Genomic DNA, 16,426 nt, shown 5'->3' with positions numbered 1-16,426 from the left:
CTAAAATACTAGTATTATTTAGATGATCAACTCATCTTTGACCATTCATTGGCTGAAATAAATCCGTGGCAAATTTGCAATTCTCATGGGTTGGCCGACCGCCGATGCGTCTGACGTCGAGATGGAGCATGAACCTGTCCCCCTCGACAGGGCCGTGAAGAACCTCATCTCTGAGAGTGCTCTTGTCTTTGACGGTCTCACGCGTCTGTCGACGTCCGTACAGGACGCCGCCCGCGCCTACCGGTCTGCGCTGATCAAGTGCGTGCGGGACATGGACAGCGGCAACGACCTGTCCGACGTCGTGAAAGCATCCGTGGCACTGCTACATCTGTGTGAGATCCTGTATTTCTCGACCGCGTCGACGCTGCTGCCGTACGCTTTTGGGGCGTGGGTGCAAGAACATTACGGGTCGCTGGAGCTGGAAGAGTTGGACGACGCGTTCCTCCAGCTTCAGAGCCACGTATCTCTCGACACGTCCGACGACGACGCTACGTACTGGCCGACGATCATCCAGCTCGTGATCTCGGGACACGGACGCAAGGCATGGGAACTGCTCTCCCGCACCACGTCGACCCTCCATTCCAAATACGCGCCGTCCCTTGCAAGCCTCCGCCACCTGCTGGTCCACATGCCGACCACGGCTTCCGACGCGTCGTTCAACTGGACCGCGTGGAACGATGCGATCCTCCATCTCCTTCAGAACGACCCGCTGGCCTTGTCGGACGCGCACATCCGCTTGCTCCTCGAGCTCCTCTCTGGCCAGCACCTCGATCAGCATGCGCGCAGCTGGCATCAACAGGTCGTGGCCAAATGCTTATTCGAAGACCCCAAGGCGCACTTGTCGGCGCCCACCACTGGGCGCCGCATCGTCCAGCGCTTGGAAGCAGCGTTCCCGTCGACGTTGCCGCCGTTCGAGCAGATTGTATTGCTTCTACTTCAATACGACTTGACCTCTGCGTTGGAGCATATCCATGGGCTCAGTGCAGGTAGTACTCGTTTCTATTCTTTATTGTGATATATATATGTATATATTGACCTTTCGGCCAAAAAAGGATGATATATATTTGGGCTAGCTTTGGATTCCTACTACCAAATCCATCGGGTGATTGTTTGTACTCATTTTTGTTTAAAGTCTGTAAAACCAGCACACGTTTTGAAGTTGCAAGAGTTTGATTGGCCACTTGAATAGCGTTCTGAGTTTTGATTGGCCCATCGATTGTTCGATCCATGGACAATACTATCTCGATGTTAGGGTGAATTCGCTATACACATCCAAAACTCGCCTGGTTTGTCTACTCAATATATTGAATCACGCTGGAGTTCTGATTGGTTGAATATACTTCCTTTAAGAGCCAATCAAATACACTCAAAATTGGATTCGCCAATAGCGTCGATGATTCGTGATTCGATTCGGCGGCGAGATACATTCGATTCGACGGGGTCTGGAAATCTGTACCGAATCCCCATTAATTCATGATTCTTTATATATATTAATATTGCTCAACGGTTGCCTGTGCTTTGCTCGTCTGTACATTGAAATTTTTGTATGGGGTGGCATGATTTTCCGTTGATTTTTTTTCGTTTTAAACGATATTTAGGTCCTCAATCGTGAATATATACATATATATATATATACATTCTCCACTGTTACGAGTTGTACATTTTGAAGAAATAAACAAAAAGGATAAAATATCAAGATATATACATGAAATACAATGAAAATCGACGATTTTTGTGTTTTCATTCGTTTGTTGTAGCGTCGTTTCCTTGGTTTTTGGCCCACTTGGCCGATTTGTTGATTCGGCAGGGGGAACTCGCGCCCACCGAAACGTTTGTGCTGGCGTTTGTGCGCTCGTCACTCGTGCCTAGTAGTACTATTAGTACTACTAGCCTCTGGCCCCTCGCAACGCTGTATTTGGAGCAATGCCCAACCAAAGGTCCGTCCACGTACTACTAGTACTTCTCATTCCGTATCCTACTACTACTACTAATCCAGCTTGTATATTGTCCACTCAGCCAAACTTTGGATTTGTGTGCCGAATCCGTCGATCGATTGTTGTTGAACTGGATATTGTATGTACAGTGTCACAATAATGTCAGTGTCACACGTTCGAAGCGAGTGAATTTGATTGGCCACTTGAATCATGTTCTGGGTTATGATTGGTCGATTCATTGTCTGCTGCTGCTCATTCGATTGACGCGCCATTCCACTTTTTGAATCGACTGGACAATATTATTGTCCTTTTATACCCCAAACTTTGGATTTGTGTGTGCTGATGATTCGCCAAATCTATCGCCTTTTCGCTTTTCGTTGTACTGAATTTTGTATGAAACGACTTGTATTAGTGTGATCTCCAAAATCACACTAATTTAGGACTTTCACTCACGTTGTTGAAAAGCGTGGTTAGTTCAATATATCTGATTGGCTCGAATAAAAAACTCGTGCTGATTGTCCATTTATTTGTTTGGTGGTGTCGTTTCATATACATTCATTCCTTCACGGGTCTCTTCCATCTCAGTCCCTATCGAATATATAAAATAAATCCACATTTTTTAATAATATCAACAAATGTCAACCATATCACTCCCTCCCTCCCTATCAATGTCTCGAATTCAAAATAAATCAACATTTTTTATAATATCAACAAATCTCAACATTATATCATTAGGAGGTCCCGTCGTCCTGGAATTGGTGCGGCAGGTCCCAATCGAATCGGACTTTGCTGCGAATAAACTTCTCGACATTTGCAGCACCTACCACCTTCCGCAAGCCGCCGCGGTCATCGCGTCCGACCGGGGGCGGGCGTGGGAAGCCAAGCAAAACGTGGCCATCGCGCTCACGTGGTACCTCCGTGCCAACAATATGGACGCGATCAACAGTTTATGTGATGCTATTGTCAAGCAAGACCTAGTTCACACGACTTGTTCGAATGCACAACTGGACGCGGCCGCCGCCATATTGGCCGAAGCGCCGACGCTGTCGCAGACCGTGGACTTTGTCGTGAAGTATCACAATGTGACACTGGTGCTACGGGATTTGGCCCACTTGCAATCGATCCAAAACGACGACGGGGAGAATAGACAGAACCTCCCCACGAAATGCGACGTGGTGCAGCGCGATGCCGCGCGCCGATTGGCTGAACTGTGCACGCACTGCAGCGTGCCACGTCATCTGTGGCACTCGACGTGGACCAGTCTCGTGCCCCTGCTGCAAAAGTCCCCGCCCGTGTTTACCAGCGTCCAACTGTTTGGCCTCTTGGAAGCGCTTCAAGACCGCGAGATTGCTTTGGAGACGACATTTGAAACGTGTGACCATGACAACGTTCACAACCTGCTAGGCCAACTGCACCGAGCGATCGCTGTTTGCTTGAGCCAGACGCTGCTCGTTGAGGGTTATTAATAACAAAGCAGTTCATATGATTCCACGTCTCAGTACTACTTTCGAGTTATTGCCTCGTACATACTGTATATACTGCAGATATGCAAGTTGAACATGGAAGTTATATAGATTACGGCAATGTCTCATTTCTGTTTTATTTGGCCCAACTTATATACCAAAGTACTATGCGAATACACGTCTATCGTTATGTACGCGACTGAACTCGACAGCAGTTGTCTTCGCATATTGTATTTCTTTTGCATAACCTTCGTGGCGCACTTGGTCACTCTAAAACCCGACCGCATCATCAGTAGAACCCTCAAATAACATCCAAAGTTACTTCGAGAAGGTTTGTCCAAGGGAGACTCGTTGAGCAAGTCCAGCACGTCCGACACGAAATCGCCGCCTTCGTGCTTGAAGTCGAGGGCTGCTTGGATTGCATCTTCAAAGAGCTATATATATATATATATTTCAAGGGAGAGTGATATATTAACCACCGGATCGGTGGTTCGTGTCGTGGTAGAGTCGTTTGTACCTTGACCACGTTGGTGCCGTCGGCAGCCGACACGAACGAAAACCCCAAGTTGTGTGTCTCGGCAAATTTAAACTTTTTGTTCGTCACCTGCTCGTTATGATAACGTATGCTGAATATATATATATATATATATATATATATATATATACTCGTAGTATTTTCACCACGGAAGAAATATTAGCACGCCAAATATGAATATAAATATATTATCGCCGCGAAGAAAAACATCCTTCTATTGGGATAAAAACCAATCAACCGATTCTACGTCTGAATTTGCTGAAATTTTGAGTAATTAATATGAAAATAGAAGTCAGAAAATGTTGTGAAAAGTTGGTAGTTTATAGATGACGAGCATTATAAAATTAAATATAATAAGAAGAGGCTAATACCAACGTTTCAAGAAAGAAATGACCTGTTGAACATGAATCTACCAGTTAATATGATTATTTTACATCATTCAGCATAATATTTCCACGACAAATATTTGCTGGGAATAACATAATACCTCCAAATCAACGTCCACTTTATTTGCCGCGAGGAAACACGGGATGGTTTCACAGTATTCCCTCAGCTCCTTGTACCAGTCGGCCAAGTGCTGGTACGTTGTCTTCCGAGTGACGTCAAACACCTAGTTGGAGCATGATCCAAGGAGCTTCGTGGCATGACGTACAAGGATACACGCGGACGCGCCAAAGTAGTATGACGCATGCATGCTGTTGAATCGTTCTTGGCCGGCCGTGTCCCAGAAGTCTAAGCATTACAGGTTCACTCATGAGCTCATGGTATAGATCTGGGGTGGGGTGGGGTGATCCGACCGATCTTGACGGACTTGCCGTCTGGCGTCGTGAAATCCTTTCGGAACAACGTCAACGCAAACGTGGACAACTACAACAACATGGGTCGTTGCATGAACATCATCGCTTGAGGACACGATGGTGAACCTACTTGACGAGGCTGGTATTCATTCATCATGAAGCGTTCGACTAACTTGGACTTGCCCACGGCGGAATCGCCCAAAAGGATGATCTACACATCCTCCATATGAAACTCATGTCCACAGAACTCTCTTCCCATGCGCCGAGGATACCTTCACGTCAGGGTCTCCCAGTCCATCGTCGCCTTCGACACGGCATTCGTCCGCCGACATGTTCCTGGAAACGGCACAACCAAATGGATCTTTTCCAACATACTAGTTCGGATAATCCTCGTTTTATCCGGAGTGCTTACATTTCCATGATGGATCAAGCCGAACAGAGCGCATGGGCAGCGTTGGTGAAGGACCTCAAAGTCGATCAAGGGCATGGCGTACTAGGCGCTGGCATCCTCATCTACGATCCACATGGTGGCGTGGTGTATGAGGAAGGCTGGTTCCGTGAGGAAGTTTCCGCGGAGGCGAAGGTGTTGATGCATGCCGTGTTGTCGGACGTTGTCCTGGCGCGGACACACCGCGTTGACCTGGACGGACATGTGTTTCATGTGGTCGAGAACGTGTACGGAAACATTTGCGCCGTGGGACGAAGGCGGAAGATGGGTCTCATTAGCCAACGCTTCTCCATGGGTATCCTCGTGGTGATGTTCCGATACCCATACACGTTGCAGACCGCCGTGCCTGTCGTCGCCAAGTTTGGACAACGCTTGCGTGCATGATGGGTTCCATCCAGCCAAGGTTTCCGCCGTGGCGTCACCAAGCCAGATGTCCCCTCCATAGTTGATAAACTGATATATTTAACTGGTTAATGCATGCGTTGGAGCTGTCGATGCATGTGATTTCGCATGAGCATGCGCAGCATGGTGCCTCCACAGCAGAGAAGGACGCTAGTGCGTGACGGATCGAACTTGACCGACCATACGACCAACGTGTCGAAGGTGTTGCCGCGGTCCGGAATGAAGCTCACCATCGCATGGTACCCTTCCAACCACATGCCTTGGTCCACGAGTTTGAAATGCACGCTGCCAATGCGATCGTCGTCGTTCGCGCTTCCACCCCTAGGCACCGCCACAGATGTCACGCGTTCCTTGCCATGGACAGTGTCCCGACTCGATCCCGCCGACACCACTCTGTGCTTGACGGTGTCATTGTCGTCATACCAGCATCGATCGTTCCATCTCTGGAATGCATCGTAAGCAGACACCCCACGAAGGAAGATACTCGCTTCGACCTCGTGACCGTCTGCTTGGAAGAAGGCATCGGCAGCGGCGCGGTCAATGTATCGCTCGACCATGATTTTAAGAAAGTTTGATGAATCCAAGAACATGTCATGTTTATGCACCCGTCAAATTTATAAAAATATACTAGTACTATTGTCGATTTCATACCAAATTGATCCACAATCGATCTGATTGGTTGAATTTCATTGAGAACGTTTTGATTGGCTACTAATTTTGAGCTCATCAGAGGTAGCCAATCAAATCGATTTAAATTCCAATGAGAAACCACGCCACAACACGAAAATTCACTCGAAAGCACAATACGTATTACTTCATTATATTAGGTACTCGGAGTATTAATACTCAGTAACTACATAGATGACCAGTTTATGGTGTACTTGAAAGAGACTTCGTCGTAGAATGCAGCTTACTCGTCTCCCAGGACTGGGATTTCAATTCTGAAAAGTACTGCATGAAGCCGAAAGGTTGGGCATTCTTCTGATTATTTAATCGGCTTGAATAGACTTCAGCTTACGTTCATTTACTTCGATTTCCACTCATGTCAAGGCAAAATCGGAGGGACGGTTTATGGTGCACGGTTTAAGCTTAAAATATGTATGCTGTTTTTGCTTATTTTTTAGTGATTTCATTTTTCTAGTGATTCGATTGGCTACTCCAAAAAACAAGCAATTCCATTGGCCAATTTGAGTGCACCTTAAACTGTCCCGTGCACCATAAACTGGCCATCTACGTTAGTAAAATGTAAAATGCCAATTCATGACATACTAGTACTCTCCATTGATTTTAGCATACTATCTCAGTCCTGGTTGATCATTTCCGAATTCTAAAAAGTTGCACCCCCTCCCAAATTTGTATCAAATCGGCAATACTAGTAGAGAATTCCCAGGTGAAGACCCCGTCATGAAGGTCTAGAAGGCTTGGAGTCCTTGGATGTTTTAGACGGGGAACCTCTATAGTTTTGAGTGCCAATTTTTTAAGTCGAATATTTTAACCTTTCTTTTTGTATGTTATTGTGAATTGTCAATTCAGAGGTTCGCATTATCATACGACCGAAATTGGTACATAACGTCAAGTTTCACTTACGTATATACTATGGATTTTAATCATGCATGGTTGCCTGGTTCGACTGCTTGAACAGTACTAGTATCGCTGAGGGCGTGTCGTGTCCTTATTGCATACTATGGGTAGTAGAACGGAACAATACATCGTGCAAATCCACATGCAAAGTATGCGGGAATGCACGAATGAGCGCTTGGGGGAGCGCCCCACCTGGCGGAATACCAAGGTCGGCCGTCCAAGTCGAGCACAGTGCTTATGTGGCTCAAATATGTGACGTGGTTCCAGAGGCCCCAATATACGCCTGGCGTCGCTGCCCACGTCCCACCGCTGGGACGAGCCAAGCTCAACTTTGATCGTGTGGAAATCATCAAACGATTGGACCTCGGGGGGAAGCACATACCCCGGAGTGTCATTGGTTGGTCCAAAACTGCCGTCCGACCGCGATTGTCCCCCCTGAGCATTTTCATGCTCACCGTACACTGCTCACCGTACACTGCGAACCATCGTGAGACAAGCGCTTTGGTAAACGAAGCACATCGTGCCATCTCTCCACTGAACCTCGACTGCATACAAACTTGATCATGTGGATGTCGCCAGTGTCAGCAAACCATTCCAAAAGATTGGGTCCTGTCCGTGTCAGCAAATGCGTTCCATTCGTCTTCCGTCCCTTGGCACAGTGCCAACTAGAGGTGGAGGTTGTGACACTGCAACTTGCAGAGCAGCGTTGATGCGATCGACGCTTGCGAAAAGGTGAGGAGGGAGGTCCATGATGACCGCCCGGGCAAAGACTGGTGCTTTGATTTCCCCCCACTGTTTCAATTGCAGCTCGAGGTGCGGTAATAATGGTGATCGCGGCCGTCACAGATCGTCGAAATGAGCTTGCCAACCACATGACGATGAAGTCGAACGGAGGATATTACTGGTACGAGGTGTTGGGACGAGGTATTTGGGACGAGGGTGGTAAACGATTGGAGCTGCTTCAATCGAAATATCGGTGGCTGTGGTAACACCAGTCTTTGCACGAGCGGCCATCATGGACCTCCCTCCTCACCTTGTCGCAAGCGTCGATCGCATCAACGCTGCTATGCAAGTTGCAGTGTCACAACCTCCACCTCTAGTTGGCACTGTGCCAAGGGACGGAAGACGAATGGAACGCATTTGCTGACACGGACGGACAAGTCGTGGGATCCAACCTTTTGGAATGGTTTGCTGACACTGGCGACATCCACATGATCGAGTTTGCGGCCACTCCGCACGGGAAGTACATTGGTGCGTTGGCACGATGTACTTCCTTTGCCAAACCACACGTCGCTCGATGGCTCGCCGCGCACAACGCCGCCACCAATTCGCAGGGGACACGGATATGTCCAGACCTTAGTTATGGGCCATACGCCGACACACCAGGGTCCGTGCTTCCCCCAGGTGTTCCAACCTTTGACGAGTTTCGCACTATCAAAATTGAAGTTGGCGTGACTCAGCCGTGGGGCGTGGCACGTGGCCAACTGGATCACAAGGCACTGTCGACATGGGCGGTGATGCCGGGCGTTGAGTACGTCGTATGTGTCAAGTTCGATCGGGACTTTGGGAACGCTCAGTAAAAGGTCTACGGCACTCGAGCACGTACTTCACTGGCGCCAGTGGCTCCGCGCCCAATCGATCGCACCAAGATCCAATTGGACGGCCGTCGCGTCCTTGGTATTCCGCGAGGGGGGGCGCGGCCATGGGCGTTCCCGCGGCCCTTCCCGTGGGTGTTCCCGAGGACTTTGACTGTGGATTTACACCGTGCTTTGGTCTGGACCATGCGTTGAGAGTAATAACGAGCGTCCATATGAAACGACGTGCATGATTGCAGAATGATTTGAATCGAAATGTGCACTCGAACGTGATTGATTCCCCTTTCATGAGATGTATATTGTCCTACAGTTCATGTGAATTCCAGTGCTTGATTCTCTCAGTTCCACTCCGTCTTCGAGTAGGCTATATGAGCCAAGGTACAAGTATGACACCCAAATCAAATTCCATTGCATAATATTCCCCTTTTGACTGTTAACGTTATGATGTCTTGAAGCGATCCTGTTTGTCGGCACGTTGTCATGTTCACCGAGGACCAAGTGATCTTGATGTAGCCTTAGTATACTGCCTTTTCACTCACTCCCAACCTCCATTATTACTCTAGTATAAACAAAATCTAAACGATTTAGAACGTTATATTTCATTACAACCAACTAAGAGTAGGACCGTGACAAGCATGTAGGAAGAAGGAAATGCAAGCCCAGGGGGTCGTAGTACAATCCTATTTAGTCGCGCTTCTTGACATTCCGGGCGAGGAAAAGCATGCCGATGAACCGGAATCCAAAGTTGAGGCCGAGCAGGGCGGCGACGTCGAGGACCATGGACGCTTTGTCCAGGGACGCATTCTTGAGCACCGCTGCGCCATTGTGCACGCAGTTGGCGCGCGTGGGGTCGCATGGGATGTCAAGCACGGTGGACCAAAACGCCCGCATGACGCCACGGTAGGCGTATTTCAAGGGCGAAATGTACTCGAGCCAGATAAAGTAGTCGGGGGTGTTGTCCGTGTTGATGAAGAGGCCGCCAAAGAGCACAAGCGGGAGGATGAGCACGATGCCAATGACGGGGGCGAGATCGGCGCGGCGCACCATGCAGCTGACCATGTACCCCACGCCCGTGGCGGTCGAGTTGAGCAGCACGAGAAACACGTAAAACGTAAAAAAGACGGTGGCGTTCTGGGGCCCAAACCCAATCATAAAGTACAGCGGGATGAGAAAGATCATGGGAAAGAATGCTTGGAACGGCAGCTCCGACACGTTTTTCGCAAAGTACCAGATCGACGACCCGTACAACCCGCCATTGTACTCGCGCGACATGATGGGCAACTCCAACGGAACTGCCAGGAATTCCGAGTTGGCCGACGAAAACACTTGGTTGATCGTGATGAAGAACAGCACGCCGCCAAAGCTCTGGATCCCGCTCTGCGACATGGTCAAGTTGAGGTAAATCAGGCCCACAATCACGGAAATGAACAGGCTTTGAAACAGCCGCGCTTTGAACGCCATGTGGTCGCGCACGAGACGCGTGACGTTGCGTTTGCACAGCACGGCAAACTGCCCCACGAGGCCCAACCTGGTTTCGGTAAACGCCGCCAGTTCGGCGGCTGTGGCCGTCTCGGGCGCCGCCAGCATCCGCGACGCTTCGGTTTGCTGCCACTTTTCCACCATCGTGTGTACGCGCGCCGTCGCCTCGGCATCGAGCTGGATGATTTGCCGCATAAAGTAATCGGTCGGGTTCATGTAGTTGGGGCAGGGGTACCCAATCGATGCAAAGTATGCGACAGAGTCGGCGGCGGGGCCATAGTACACTGTTCGTCCGTTCGACAGCAAATAGAGCTGGTCAAACAGCGAAAACAGCTCAGACGACGGCTGGTGGATCGTCGCGAGGATCGTGCGGCCCTCGCGCGCCAGCTTTTGCATGATTTGGACCACGCTCTCGGCCATAAAACTGTCCAGGCCGCTGGTCGGTTCATCCACAAACAACAGCGACGGGTTGGTCAAAATCTCCGTGGCGAAGCTGAGCCGCTTGCGCTCGCCGCCGGAAATCCCGCGCACTTGGGTGTTGCCAATGCGGGTGTCTTTGCACTTTCGAAGGCCAAGTTCGTCAATCACGTACTGCACGCGGTCGTGGCGTTGGGCGGCGGTGCAAGAGTTGCCCATCCGAAACTGCGCCTGGAACTGCAAGTGCTCCTGCACTGTCAACGTGTGATAAAACACGTCGTCTTGCATTACGTAGCACGCGCGCTTGTTGAGCTCGGGGGTCCACGGTTGACCGTTCACTTTGACGTGCCCGCTGAACGCCTTGTTGCGGCCAGCAATGATGTCCAGCATGGAACTCTTCCCCGCCCCTGAAGGCCCCATGATCACCACGAGCTGACCGGCGGACGCGACGCCGTTCACCTGCTTTAAAATGACTTTAGTTTCAACCACCCGCCGTGACTTTTGGATCTTGGCCGTCAACTCGTCGATTTTCCACTCGATTGCAAGCTTGGGCACCTTGCGAAGGGATGACCTGGCTTTCGACTGCGACGACGGCCGCGAACTGCTGACCGCCGCCGTCTCATACGTCTCCACTACGCTCGCTTTGGGCGTGCTGATCGTGACAAAGTGGCTGTCGCCAGGTGCAGTGTCGTCCACCTGGGCTGACATGAAGGATTGATGGATGTTGTGGAGGTTGTCGCTTGTAGAGGTCGCTTGAGGTGCAGGGACAATTGATCAATGGCAACGAGAACGAAACCACCGATGCCGAACCCCCCCAATTTGACGACAGTTCCAAGCCTATCCATAATTCTCTTGGCCTGTTTATAGTGATTACCACGCTTGGGAGATTACGATGGCAAGGATATTAATAATCCACCCGTTGAACAATCAATCTCCGACAGTAACGGCTACAATAAGATGGTTGCCATACTATTGTGGATTCGGAACAAATTTCCAGACCCCGTCAAATCGAATCTCGCCGCTGAATCGAATCATGAATCGACGCTATTGACTAATCCAAATTTGAGTAGATTTGATTGGCTCTTACAGAAAAGACAAGTATATTCAACCAATCATAACTCCAGCGTGATTCAATATTGATTAGACAAACCACACGAATTTAGGAAGTTTAGAGCGAATTCACAATATATCGTCAAAAAATACTACATAGTACTGAATGGTCAAATACGATGTTTCATTGGATCTTATCCGGTTAATTCGGATAAGACAGTGCGGTCCTGTCACATGGTCACATGAAAGCCGCCAATCCATTTCATTGGCTCCCGAGGTTGTTGCGGGACACTTTCAGAATGAACTCGGCCCTGGTGGTGGCGGTGGCCACGTCGGCGGCTGCGTGCTCGGCGGCGTTGGTGTGGTACAACCTTCGAGCATCTGCGACCAAACTCGCCAAGGACGACCTCAAGGCATTGGCGAAGATCGAGCGGGAAGGCCGCGTGCGGCTGCAGATCGCATTGGGTGCCGCGCAGGACCGCATCAAGTTGCTTGAAGCGGCTTCGTCGTCGACATCGCTGGATACCATCCCGCTCGTGACGTTTCCCACCATCGGGGTCATTTCGTCACCCTACTCGACGCGGAACGGCACGCCGCGGCAGCCATCCTTGGTGGACTCGTCGCTGGCAAAGCTCGTGCTGCACAAGAACATCCCGCACACGACGTTGGTGTCGCTGGCCGAGTTTTCGCACGCGTGGGTGTTGTTCCACTTCCACCAAAACACAAACGTACACAAGAACAAGATCAAGGGCACGATCAAACCGCCGCGACTCAACGGCCAGAGCGTGGGGGTACTGGCAACGCGTTCGCCGCATCGACCGGCGCCGCTAGGTCTCTCCCTGGCCAAGATCGTCGAAGTCAATGTAGCCAAGGGGTATGTGCTGTTCCAAGGCCTGGATCTCGTGCATGCGACGCCCGTGGTGGACATAAAGCCGTACGTGGCGTTCAGCGACGCGCCGACACATCAATTTGCGCCGGCGTGGGTGGGCAAGGAACATGCCGAAGCGGACGAACCCCTTAAGATATCCCAAGTCGTGTTTGCATCACCCGAAGCCCAGGACTCGCTCAGGAATGCCCACAACGTGTGCAAATCCACGCGGCGCAGGAAGACCGCCATCGAGTTGTACGCGGACTTTGACCAGTTTACGGCATTCGTCAAGGAAAACCTGAGCTTGGACATGCGCAGTACCCGCGAGCGCGCCGACCCCAAGTTTGACACATACAGAGTCACATTGTGCGATGTCATGGTGCATTATAAGGTCGTGAATACCGACGGCGATGGACCCGAGATCCATATTGTCCGCGGCGAAGTGCTCACGGACGAATGGCAGCAACCCCTTAACGAAACAACCGAAGTGCCTGACGAAGAGACGACGGAGGTCGATGAAAACACGGAATAATGTTGCCAAGTACTACGTAGTACTAGGTAGTAGTAGTATCGATTCGAAACTGGATGTCTTAACAGAATTAAGAACCACCTAAGCCAATTAAATCACGTCCTGTTGAATTTCTGCCAATCCAAACGTTTGATTTGGCCCAGTCCCTCCGCATTGGGCAAAACCGCATATATAGTAATCGTTGTATAGTATAGTTTGTACAAGGTTTAATGACTTCGAATGGATTCGAATGGAATTTGGTGAAATGAAGTCCAAATTTGGGTGAAATGCACAATACGACTCTATGTCTCAGCACTATTATGTTACATCGTGGGATGCAAAAGTGCATTGCGAGCCCAACCGACCACTATTAGTGATTAAACGAGCGATCAATACAAGCACAAGTTGGAACCCCCACAACAGACAGCAACACATCACCATGCTGCAAACGCAATACTAACGTTACGATGAAGTGATTTGAAATGGGCTTGCGTCATTCTTGTTGATTAACGTTATATTTATATTGGACCATTCACAGACAGAAAACTCAAAATCATGTTCACATTCGTGTCAACTTTACAAATGTATACTAACTACATATAGCTACAGTACATACATAGGCCTGCATCAAACGTATTGGGTGTTCAATTGAGTATGGCTGCTCTTGAGCGGCTGGGTTTCTTTGCGCTTTGGCGGTCGACACAACGCAAAAGCCAGAAATAGCACCCCACACATCGCCATGAACCCAACCGTGGCATCGACCATAGGAACCGCCATCGCAGTCACGGGGTTCGGGGGTTGGAACCTCGCTCCCCAGCCAAATCCATGCAAGTCGATCGTCAATGCGTCCTGGCTAGGTACAGGACGAAATGCAAACGTGGTGAACTCATTCTGACTCACTGGCCATACGTTGCTGGACTTGAACTGGAGCCCTAACCCTGCTGTCGAGTTGAAATACTGGACGCGACCACCCTCGACCGCGTTGGCCGTGAGCGATGCCACTGCCTGCACCACTGCAGCTCCACCCTCGGAGGCCTCCACGGACACTGACTGGCACGCGATGGACCCCAAGTTTGCGTGACTGAACTCAGTAACGTGGATCTTGCTGGTGTTGCAAACCCCTCGTGGGTACAAGTTTAACTTCCCCTTGTCCGTGACCGAAGCGACTTGGCGCACGGTTACAATTTGGTCAGTGGTCGATGTCACGTAGATAGCTCCAGTGTCCGCGGCAGTGACCTTGAGCCTGTCGCTGGTGACAGCGAGCTCTCCCTGGATAGCTACGACACCCCCGTCGTTCGCCTTGACGTCCAACGAGGACGCGACGTTGATGCCACCAGACGTGACCAATTGAATGGCGCCGCTGTCTTTCGTGGTCAAGTGCAAATTGGCCAGCTCAACGGTTTGATTCAACTCCAGGTACACCGAGTTGGACTCGGATGCTTCCACCGCGAGGGATTCATTCAAGCCAAGGGACACTGCTTCTTGGTGGAGGATGGTGTCCCCCCGGGATGAAGATTCCACAAACGACACGGGGGCTTGCAACGTCACGTGCACAAGGACGGATCCGTGGAGGTGGTACTGTCTTTGCGGTATGAGATCTCTCCGAAAGGTCGTCCTGATGTAGGGGGAGCCATCAGCTCGAGTCACAAGCGAGGAGTGAACGAATTCGAGAAACTCAGGGATGTCAGTGAACACGTCGACTTTGGCAGTGGCGTTTTGCAGGGGGTCGTGGAGGATCACCACTCGACCGGGAATGTCCAGGGACAAGCCACGGATGGCCGTGTTGTCGGTCGTCCAAGTAGATTGCTGCATTGCGTCGAGGTGGCGATTTGAAAAGTGATACAAGTACTTACTGTTGTGGCTGTACAGTGCGAAGAGCTTGGTATTTGTTGATGATTAGTTGAAGTACATACATTCGGAACGAAGGTATCGAATAGATCGCGAATGTATGTAAAAATGGTACCCCACTGTGAACAGGTGATATGTTTCGTATGTCGCATACTTGTATCGTACTACTAGTAGTACTACAGTAGTACCAGTAGGGTCCAGGATTAATACTAGTACTTTGAATTATACGAAACAAAATACTGCACCAGACTATAGTATTACAGTAATCTCGCGCTAATGTGCGCGGGTTCTAAGTGCGCACCAGATGGAAAACCATGGGTCAAGGACAATTAAAATTCATTCAGAATTCGAAAAAAAATTCACTGGTGATGTAGTCGATAGATCGTCGATCGTCGCATTCGACATATTCATCTAACTCATCCTCAGTGAGTCCTCCAATGCGCGGAACTAGACTGAGGAGGTCGTACTTATCGTCAACCTCGACCTCCTCAGTACAACGATATGACGATCTTAAATTAGCCTTACGAAAGGAATTGGCAATCGAATTCGCAGTAACACTATCCCATGCTTCTTTGATCAACAGAGCTGCATCCAGGACGTGCGCAGGCTTCCCATAATCGACGCCAGCAACGCCAGCGCGTAAAAGTGCAGCTTGCTCCCGAATCGCATCCTGCACTTCGCATGTCTTTTCATAAAAAGACAATGCGCGGCTCAACAGAAGATACCGGTATCGTTTTTTCGTAGCTGCAATCACCCCCAGATCTATAGGCTGGCGCCAAGCAGTGCAATTGGGTGGCAAAAATGCAATCCGCACGCCGTCTATTTCCATGTCACAGAAGTGACCAGGCGCATTGTCGAGAAAAAGCAATACCTGACGTGAATGACCGCACACTTGGGACAAAGACTGCACGGCATCAGGCTTCGCAAACCTCTCGATCAACCCACGCTTTCTTCTGGGAGAAATAGTGCACAGGCCTGGACGTTTCGCGGACACATAGGGGTTCATTGGCCTTGCCGACGAGACAGATGGGGATCTGTGCGTGCCGTCCGAATTCGCACATAAAATGAGTGAGACGCGATCCTTCGGGACCTTTCTACCTCGAGTCGAGACAGGGGGTTCGTCGGGGGTAAGGAGTCTCTTCCGTGGAAGTGTGCGATAAATAGGTCCCGTCTCGTCCATATTGTAGACGCAGTGCTCAGGGTACGTGGCTACGATGTTCCAGAGCACAGCAAGGCCGGCAAGCAGCTCCGGGTCTTCTTTGTCCACTTCTCCGCCTTCCCCGTGTAAGATGGTGATACCAACTGAGCTCCTTCGGCGATAGTTTTCGAGCCAACCAGGGGAAGCTTCAAATTGGAGGGGTGGGTCGAACGAATTGGCGATTGACTTGGGTTTGTGCTGTACAACATTTGGTGGAATCGAGACTTTTTGGCGACACATGTTGATGAGCCACGCATGGAGCTGGGTTTCGAGCTCGGGGACGCCGCCGTTGCGTACCGTCGG

General features: G+C 50.1%; 8 protein-coding genes across 12 annotated transcripts; 4 read left to right on the top strand and 4 right to left on the bottom strand.

Annotated features, from left to right (window-relative positions):
• Positions 1-58: 58 nt before the first annotated feature.
• Positions 59-3,432, top strand: H257_13022 (hypothetical protein). Its single transcript, XM_009840438.1, has 3 exons — positions 59-986; positions 1,758-1,937; positions 2,670-3,432. Exons 1-3 carry the CDS (start codon positions 86-88, stop codon positions 3,398-3,400), a joined length of 1,812 nt encoding a protein of 603 aa, XP_009838740.1. The 5' UTR covers positions 59-85; the 3' UTR covers positions 3,401-3,432.
• A 77-nt stretch (positions 3,433-3,509) lies between these two features.
• On the bottom strand, positions 3,510-5,085 carry H257_13021 (hypothetical protein). 3 transcript variants are annotated; one of them, XM_009840436.1, is made up of 8 exons: positions 5,002-5,085; positions 4,860-4,940; positions 4,730-4,799; positions 4,585-4,664; positions 4,420-4,542; positions 3,915-4,001; positions 3,720-3,831; positions 3,510-3,667 (listed from the first exon to the last, which is right to left on the bottom strand). In XM_009840436.1, the coding sequence occupies exons 1-8, from the start codon at positions 5,059-5,061 to the stop codon at positions 3,663-3,665; spliced, it is 618 nt and encodes a 205-aa protein (XP_009838738.1). In that variant the 5' UTR covers positions 5,062-5,085; the 3' UTR covers positions 3,510-3,662. The 3 variants fall into 3 exon arrangements, with proteins under 3 accessions (XP_009838738.1, XP_009838739.1, XP_009838737.1); XM_009840437.1 differs by having other exon boundaries at positions 3,915-4,542; XM_009840435.1 differs by having other exon boundaries at positions 3,510-3,831.
• A 65-nt stretch (positions 5,086-5,150) lies between these two features.
• H257_13020 (hypothetical protein) lies at positions 5,151-6,149 on the top strand (the record flags this gene model as incomplete). Its single annotated transcript, XM_009840434.1, has 1 exon — positions 5,151-6,149. The coding sequence occupies one exon, from the start codon at positions 5,151-5,153 to the stop codon at positions 5,559-5,561; it is 411 nt and encodes a 136-aa protein (XP_009838736.1). The 3' UTR covers positions 5,562-6,149.
• H257_13019 (hypothetical protein) lies at positions 5,155-6,149 on the bottom strand. 3 transcript variants are annotated; one of them, XM_009840433.1, is made up of 2 exons: positions 6,003-6,149; positions 5,155-5,900 (listed from the first exon to the last, which is right to left on the bottom strand). In XM_009840433.1, the coding sequence occupies exons 1-2, from the start codon at positions 6,134-6,136 to the stop codon at positions 5,648-5,650; spliced, it is 387 nt and encodes a 128-aa protein (XP_009838735.1). In that variant the 5' UTR covers positions 6,137-6,149; the 3' UTR covers positions 5,155-5,647. The 3 variants fall into 3 exon arrangements, with proteins under 3 accessions (XP_009838735.1, XP_009838734.1, XP_009838733.1); XM_009840432.1 differs by having other exon boundaries at positions 5,155-6,022; positions 6,074-6,149; XM_009840431.1 differs by having other exon boundaries at positions 5,155-6,149.
• Positions 6,150-7,311: 1,162 nt separating this feature from the next.
• H257_13018 (hypothetical protein) lies at positions 7,312-9,268 on the top strand (the record flags this gene model as incomplete). Its single annotated transcript, XM_009840430.1, has 7 exons — positions 7,312-7,368; positions 7,428-7,616; positions 7,740-7,805; positions 7,860-7,973; positions 8,261-8,691; positions 8,760-8,952; positions 9,248-9,268. 7 exons carry the CDS (start codon positions 7,312-7,314, stop codon positions 9,266-9,268), a joined length of 1,071 nt encoding a protein of 356 aa, XP_009838732.1.
• A 61-nt stretch (positions 9,269-9,329) lies between these two features.
• H257_13017 (hypothetical protein) lies at positions 9,330-11,497 on the bottom strand. The gene has a single exon (XM_009840429.1). It carries the CDS (start codon positions 11,357-11,359, stop codon positions 9,440-9,442), a length of 1,920 nt encoding a protein of 639 aa, XP_009838731.1. The 5' UTR covers positions 11,360-11,497; the 3' UTR covers positions 9,330-9,439.
• A 476-nt stretch (positions 11,498-11,973) lies between these two features.
• Positions 11,974-13,197, top strand: H257_13016 (hypothetical protein). The gene has a single exon (XM_009840428.1). It carries the CDS (start codon positions 12,001-12,003, stop codon positions 13,099-13,101), a length of 1,101 nt encoding a protein of 366 aa, XP_009838730.1. The 5' UTR covers positions 11,974-12,000; the 3' UTR covers positions 13,102-13,197.
• A 426-nt stretch (positions 13,198-13,623) lies between these two features.
• On the bottom strand, positions 13,624-16,363 carry H257_13015 (hypothetical protein; the record flags this gene model as incomplete). The annotated part of the gene is made up of 2 exons (XM_009840427.1): positions 13,624-14,955; positions 15,482-16,363. 2 exons carry the CDS (start codon positions 16,361-16,363, stop codon positions 13,705-13,707), a joined length of 2,133 nt encoding a protein of 710 aa, XP_009838729.1. The 3' UTR covers positions 13,624-13,704.
• Positions 16,364-16,426: the final 63 nt, after the last annotated feature.

This window comes from Aphanomyces astaci (genome assembly GCF_000520075.1).
Source record: "Aphanomyces astaci strain APO3 unplaced genomic scaffold supercont1.44, whole genome shotgun sequence".
NCBI lineage: Eukaryota > Oomycota > Saprolegniomycetes > Saprolegniales > Verrucalvaceae > Aphanomyces > Aphanomyces astaci.
This window is presented reverse-complemented; position numbering and strand designations above follow the sequence as displayed.